Here is a 7732-nt window from a genome sequence, read left to right on the forward strand (position 1 = left end):
GTATGTAGTGATTGTGTGTAGGAGTTTAATGTGTATGTATTGAAAGTGTGTAGGGGATGAATGTGTATGTAGTGATAGTGTGTAGGGAATGAATGTGTATGTAGTGATAGTGTGTAGGGAATGAATGTGTATGTATTTTGTGTTTGTGATTTGTGTACAGTGATTTAGTGTGTGCATAATGTGTAACAATAAATATACTATAAGGGCACGTTCCCTCTTGGCGTGTACGCAGAATATTTCACGCTGTGCAAAATCTGTAGCAGCAGCGGGAGATACGCTGCGTATCCCTCGCTCACCATACACACAAGGCTTTCTTGCGGCAGCCCTATGTGCGCAGTGAGTTTTGGAGGTGACGCCCCGCCTCCAAAACTTACTGCGCACATAGGGCTGCCGCCAAAAAGCCTTGCGTGTATGGTGAGTGAGGGATACGCAGCGTATTTCCCGCTGCTTCTGCAGACTTTGTGAAGCGTCAAATACGCATATATGCCAAGTGGGAACGTGCCCTTAAGAATACATCTGGGATGGCTTGGTCTTTATCCGTTCTGTTCTTCTTTCTTCGTCCTTCTTCGCTTGGTGTTCTCTTCCCCGGCACAAGGCTGCAGATCGGTGATACAGATGGAGCAGGCGGGAGGGATCCACCATGGGCCTCTCGGGATGTATTCTCCAGGATCCCTCCGGTACCAGCGTATGGCCCAGCCGTGATGTTCCTTCCGCTCTCTCTTCCATGCCCAGTACTCGGGGTCTTGTGCCATGATCTAGAATTAAACACAATATAAATTGTTATAATAAACACAGACTTTCATTCCTAGTGTATAGTTTTTATTTTATGTCACTGACCCGATCACAGGTGTCTCTGGTCACCCAAGCGTGGAATCTCATCCGGAGGAGCAGCAGGTTCCGTAGGTGTAGCATCCAGGTCTTCATCGCCGTCCACATCGGTCCGAGGGCCCAGGGGTAGATCTCGCGTCGAAACATCTCATCCTCTTCAAACTGGTTGGCAAGAAAGCTAAAAGGAAGAAAAAATAAATAAATAAAAATTGTACAACATTTCACAAGAGGAAGAGGAGAAGAACCACTGGTAGTAAATATATATATATATATATATATATATATATATATATGTATTTATATTAATGTGTATATAAATATATATATATATATATATATATATATATATATATGTATTTATGTATTTATATCAATGTGTATATATATATATATATATATATATATATATATAAATGTATTTATGTATTTATATCGATGTGTATATATATATATATATATATATATATATTTATGTATTTATATCGATGTGTATATATGCAATAACATTAATAAAAACTCACAGCGCTGGAAAGAAGTAGGTGTTATATTCCTCCATACGCAGGTTGGCTCTTCGGAAGTAGATGAGGACCATGGCCAGTAGATACTAGAGGGAAGAGAAGAGTTAGAGGCTGGTAATACATTTCTTATCTAAATACATTCTATTATACAGTACCTGTATGTCTCCAGTATATCCCTGTATTTACTTCTATCCGTACAACATCTATTCTTTCCCTTTATATACTACCTTGTCCGCGATCTTATAGCAGCTGTCCCTGCCTAGAAATAGCTGGATGTGTCCTTCGTCTACAAAAATAAGAGAAATATCATAATTTTTATCTATTCAATTAATATCTTCTATACTATCTATAACAATTCTACATACAATATACATATACATGTGTGTATACAGTCACTGACACATTATACACTATATTCCATACTATACATTGTACAGAAGCACCAGAGCAGGAGAGAGAAGGTTCTGTAGAGGGAACATTATCTTTCCTGAAGAACATGGACCTCAGTATTAGGGCTATGATAATACTGATCTTTATTTACAATGTATATGTCTGTTTCATAGGGCCAAGATTGGGGGTTGGCTGAGTAGGCACCTGCCTAGGGAACCACCATCTTCCTAGCCCGGCAGGGTGGCAGAACTGCTGGAGATCTCTAGAATTATGGGTCTAGGGCACTTTCCCTGGTTGCAGGTTGGGAGAGGTGCAGGACCTCTGCCCACTATCTCCGGCTCAGACACACACAGGGTAACATCACACTGTATGCACCAAGGGACGTCCATGTTGGTATGGCAGTAAAGAGAACATAAATAAAGATTTCGCGAACATAAAATTTTCGATTTGCGAACCGCAAACGCGAACTTCTGCAAATGTTCGCGAACGGGCGAACTGCCATTGACTTCAATGGGCAGGCAAATTTTAAAACCCACAGGGACTCTTTCTGGCCACAATAGGGATTTAAAAGTTGTTTCAAGGGGACGAACACCTGGACTGTTGCGTGCCAGAGTGGGATCCACGGCAAAACTCCCATGGAAAATTACATAGTTGATGCAGAGTTTGGTTTTAATCCATAAAGGGCAAAAATCCCCTATTATTCCTAAATGGTTTGGAATAACGTGCTTTAGCCCCCTTTAGGCAGCACATAGAGCCCCCTTTAGGCATCACATAGTTAGATTTCCCCCCTTAGACAGCACATAGATTCCCCATATTAGGCATCACATAGTTAGATTCCCCCATGTTAGTCAGCACATAGTTAGAGCTCCACTTTAAGCAGCACATAAGATTTCCCCATATTAGGCAGCACATAGTGGGATTTGAACCCAAGGCCCAAGCACTGCAAGGGAGCAGTGCTAACCTCTGAGCCACCATGCCACCATGCCACCCTTAGCATACATCTAATATCCACGGTTGCTAAAATGGACAGAGATGTCAGCAGAGAGTACCAGAAAAATTAGGCATGTACACATGCCTGAAAAATTTGGTATTGTTGCAGCTTCTGTAGCAGCAGCCAGAAAAATTGCAGCACCAGAAAAAGTGCAACAGCAGAGGCCAAAAAAATTAGGCATGTACACATGGATGAAAAATTTGGTATTGTCACAGCTGTAGCAGCGGCCATAAAAATTGCAGCACCATAACAAGTGCAGCAGCAGAGGCCAGAAAAATTAGGCATGTACACATGGATGAAAAATTGTGTATTGTCGAAGCCGCATCTGTAGCTGTGGCCATAAAAATTGCAGCACCATAACAAGTGCAGCAGCAGAGGCCAGAAAAATTAGGCATGTGCACCTGGCTGGAAAATTTTGTATTGTCGCAGCCGCAACTGTAGCTGCGGCCAGAAAAATGTATGTTTGTTTCGCCAGGCAGAAAGTGCCCTAAAACATTTCGGCTTGAACCCTAGTTGGAGGCGGATAAGTCACACAAGTCATCCGGCATTCAGAGTTCAAATACACCAGTGTGTGGACCATTTTTAGCCCAAGGCAGCTAATCTGATCAGGCCTTGTTCAGTCAAATGTATCGCCCAGTGTCAGTCTCTTCGGGATCCATCCCTCATTCATCTTAAGAAAGGTGAGGTAATCCAGACTTTTTTGACCAAGGCGACTCCTCTTCTCAGTGACAATACCTCCTGCTGTACTGAAGGTCCTTTCTGACAGGACGCTTGAAGCGGGACAGGCCAGAAGTTCGAGAGCAAATTGGGATAGCTCAGGCCACAGATCAAGCCGGCACACCCAGTAGTCAAGGGGTTCATCGCTCCTCAGAGTGTCAATATCTGCGGTTAAGGCCAGGTAGTCTGCTACCTGTCGGTCAAGTCGTTCTCTGCTGGTGGACCCCGAAGGGCTGTGACGATGCGTAGGACTTAAAAAGCTCTGCATGTCCTCCATCAACAGCATGTCTGTACAGCATCCTGTCCTTGCCGGCGTGTTCGTGGGAGGAGGAGGAGGATTACTTTCACCTCTTCCCCTGTTAGATCCCTGTTGTGCTGTGACATGACTCTTATATGCTGTGTACAGCATACTTCTTAATTTATTTTGGACCTACTGAATCCTTTCCGCCTTGCTGTAATGCGGTAACATGTCAGGCACTTTATGTTTATACCGGGGGTCTAGTAGCGTGGACACCCAGTACAGGTCGTTCTCCTTCATCCTTTTTATACGAGGGCCCTCAACAGGCCCGACAACATGAAAGACCCCATTTGCACAAGGACGGATGCCGAGCTACTCATGTCCCGTTCCTCGTCCTCAGTGATGTCAGGGAAGGTATAATCTTCTTCCCCCCAGCCCCTTACAACACCACGAGTACCAGATAGGTGACAAGGAGCACCGTGGGATGCCTGCTGTGGTTGGTCTTCCTCCTCCTCTTCAAAGCCACATTCCTCCTCTGACTCCTCTTCCTCACAATCCTCTTCCAGCGTTGCAGCAGGTCCAGCAAGCGATGCTGATAAGGCTGAATCTGGTGGTGATGGTGTCCACAACTCTTCCTCTTCACGCTCATCTAGTGCCTGATACATCACTCTTCGCAGGGCATGCTCCAGGTAGAAAACAAACGGTATGATGACGATGATGGTGCCTTCGGTGCGACTGACCAGGTTTGTCACCTCCTCAAAAGGACGCATGAGCCTACAGGCATTGCGCATGAGCCTCCAGTAACATGGCAAAAAAATTCCCAGCTCCGCAGATGATGTCCTAGCACCCCGGTCATACAAATATTAGTTGACGGCTTTTTCTTGTTGGAGCAGGCGGTCTAACATTAGGAGTGTTGAATTCCAACATGTCGGGCTGTCGCAAATCAAGCGCCTCACTGGCATGTTGTTTCGCCGCTGGATATCTGCCGTGTAGGAACGCCTGAAATGGCCACACACCTTCCTGGACTGCTTCAGGACATCCTGCAAGCCTGGGTACTTGAGCACAAAGCGTTGTACAAATTGCCATGCACGGCACATGTGTCAACTTGCCCAACCTCAATGCCACCAACAAATTTTTTCAGTTGTCACAAACCACCTTGCCGATCTCCAGTTGGTGCGGAGTCAGCCACTGGTCCACCTGTGCGTTCAGGGCCGACAGGAGCGCTGGTCCGCTTTGAGGCAAGTCAACCCCAAGATGGCGTGACACTGCCGTATCAGGTATGTGGAATAGCACCTGGGGCGGGGGGGGGGGGGGGGGGGGTGCCGGTGGAAGATGACTCGGCCGAGGATGTTATGGAAGAGGATGGAGTAGGAGGAGTAGAAGAGGTGGCAGCAGGCCTGTCTGCAAGTCGTGGCGGTTTCACCAACTCCTCTGCAGAGCCACGCATTCCATGCTTGGCAGACGTCACCAGGTTTACCCAATGCGCAGTGTAGGTGATATACCTGCCCTGACCATGCTTTGCAGACCAGGTATCAGTGGTCAGATGGACCCTTGCCCCTACACTGTGAGCCAGACATGCCATAATTTCCTTTTGCACAATGGAGTAAAGGTTGGGGATTGCCTTTTGTACAAAAACATTTTGGCCGGGTACCCTTCACTGTGGTGTCCCAATGGCTACAAATTTTTTAAAGGCCTAAGACTCAACCAACTTGTATGGTAAAAGCTGGCAGGCTAGCAGTTCCGACAAGCTGTCAGATGCCGGGCTAGGGGGTGACTTTGAGACATTGTCTTCTTGCGCTAAAACATCTCCTTGACAGACACCTGACTGTGGGCGGATGTGCAGGAACTGCTCAAGGCGAGAGACAGAGAGGCGGATGGTTGAGAGGGGGCAAGGAGGGCAGCAGTGGTTGACCTGGCTGAAGATGCTGGACCAGGAGGAGGATGGTGGCTTTGACTTTGTGTGCTGCTTGTACTGACGTGTTGATCCCATAGGTGTTTGTGATGTGACAATCATGTGCCTTCGCAAAGCAGTTGTGCCTAGGCGGGTGTTGGACTTCCCACGACTCAGTTTCTTCTGGCACAGGTTGCAAATGGCCTCGCTGTTGTCAGAGGCAGACACACAAAAAAATGCCACACTACTGAGCTCTGCAATGATGGCATTCTGGTGGTGGCAACAGCATGCGTTGATTGGCGTCCCGTCTGGCTGACCCCGGGTGCCGATGCATGGTGTCTGACTGTGCCACTAGCTCCTTGCGACGACCTCCCCCTGCTTCCAACTCGTCTCCTCCTCCTCTCTGTCTCCCCATCTGAACTTTTCCCCTCTTCTTCTCTTCTAGCGGGCACCCACGTGGCATCCACGGACACATCGTCATCATCAACACCTTCACCGCTATCTGACACCTCAAGAAAGGAAGCAGCAGCGGTACAACATCATCATCACACCGTACGTCCATGTGTGTAATGCTGCCTGACTGAGACATATCCCTGTTAACTACATCCTCTGGCAATAATGGTTGTGCATCACTCATGTCTTCAAACTGATGTGTAAATAACTCCTCTGACAGATCAAGTAAAGCTGCTGTGGTACTAGTGTTGGTGGTGGCGGTAGGCGGGCAAGTGGTAGCATGAGAGGTGCCCGAAGCTAAGCTAGAGGAGGAGAAGGACAGTGCGTCAAGGTTCCGAGCGGAAGCTGTAGTAGATTGGGTGTCTTGTGATAGCCAGTTCACTAAGTCCTCAGAACTTTGGGGGTTCAGGGTACGTGGCCTCTGAACACTGGCCATTCTAGGGCCAAAGGGAATCCCAGCCGAGAATACCATATTAGATCCAAGATGAACGATGTATGTGTGTGTGTATCTATAATTAACATATCTATGTAGAAAGCAATCTAGTAGAGAAAATTGAAAAGAATGTAAAGAGCAAGGGGAACGCATTGCAGCGTGATTCACAGGCTCTATAGGAGTATAGTAGCCAGCCTGATGAATGAGTGTCGGCATTAATGGGGTATATATAAAAAAATAAATAAATAAATAAAAAAATAAAAAAAGTGTGCAAAAATGCATAACATATAGAATGCATAACATAGTAAATTATGAAATATAAAAAATATACATATATAAATAAATGTAAATAAATAATAATAATAATAAAAATACATAAAGATGGCATATAAAAAAAAAAAAAATACAGATCCATGTATGTATACACATATATACACACATCCACATGCACAACTACTCAGAATTATTGAATAACGACAATAGGATTGGGAGATACACATATCAAAATTAGGGCTGTAATGGATAAAAAAATATAATAATAATAAAATTATATATATATATATATATATATATATATATATATATATATTACATAAAGAGCACTGAATGGATGATAAAAGGACAACGGAGGAAATTAGAACTTACATTCGATCATTTCGTTTAATCCTGTAGGTATGAGAGTTTTTAATTTATATATCCAAAAATTTTCCCTCTTACGTAGTGTAGCAAATCTATGAGGGTCGTCTTTGGGTATCATTTCTATTGGGGTTAAACGAATACATCCAAAGTCTTGTTTGTGAAGTTCCATGAGATGCCTAGAGACACTGTGTAAAAGGAAACCATTGTTTGTATTGCTCCTATGCTTGTTAATCCTTTCTCGGAGACTTCTGATGGTGCGCCCCACATATTGAAGCCCACAGGGACATTCCAGCAGATAAATAATGTATTGGGAGGCACAGTTTATATAGGATTTAATCTCAAAGGATTCTCCTGTCCTATTTGAGGAGAAGGACTTGCATTTATTTGTAATATTTGCACAACATTTGCATTTTGTGGAGGAGCATTTGTATGACCCAGTTGAAGATAGAAAGGTCAACTTACTAACTTTCTGGGAGCGCAATCTACTGGGTGCAATAATGTTGCGACGGGTCCGTCCCCTCCGGAATGTGACTGCAGGTTTGGGTGGGAGAATATCTCGTAAGTAAGGGTCTTTTAAAAGGATCGCCCAATGTTTGTGTAGGATTCCTTTAATAAGTTTGTTCTCTTTAGTGAA

General features: G+C 44.7%; 1 protein-coding gene across 2 annotated transcripts; it reads right to left on the reverse strand.

Annotated features, from left to right (window-relative positions):
• Positions 1-476: 476 nt before the first annotated feature.
• On the reverse strand, positions 477-2066 carry LOC130369300 (speedy protein 1-B-like). Of its 2 annotated transcripts, XM_056574388.1 has the most exons (4): positions 1574-2066; positions 1350-1432; positions 838-1006; positions 477-755 (listed from the first exon to the last, which is right to left on the reverse strand). In XM_056574388.1, exons 2-4 carry the CDS (start codon positions 1418-1420, stop codon positions 534-536), a joined length of 462 nt encoding a protein of 153 aa, XP_056430363.1. In that variant the 5' UTR covers positions 1421-1432; positions 1574-2066; the 3' UTR covers positions 477-533. The 2 variants fall into 2 exon arrangements, with proteins under 2 accessions (XP_056430363.1, XP_056430362.1); XM_056574387.1 differs by having other exon boundaries at positions 1350-2063.
• Positions 2067-7732: the final 5666 nt, after the last annotated feature.

The sequence above is a fragment of the Hyla sarda genome, chromosome 4, assembly GCF_029499605.1.
Source record: "Hyla sarda isolate aHylSar1 chromosome 4, aHylSar1.hap1, whole genome shotgun sequence".
Classification (NCBI taxonomy): domain Eukaryota; kingdom Metazoa; phylum Chordata; class Amphibia; order Anura; family Hylidae; genus Hyla; species Hyla sarda.

Coding starts and splice junctions, on each gene's coding strand:
- LOC130369300 (XM_056574388.1), bottom strand. CDS start 1,420: ATGGTCCTCATCTACTTCCGAAGAGCCAACCTGCGTATGGAGGAATAT. Junction 1,007..1,349: donor ACCTACTTCTTTCCAGCGCT/GTGAGTTTTTAT, acceptor TCTTCCTTTTAG/CTTTCTTGCCAACCAGTTTG. Junction 756..837: donor CCAGAGACACCTGTGATCGG/GTCAGTGACATA, acceptor GTTTAATTCTAG/ATCATGGCACAAGACCCCGA.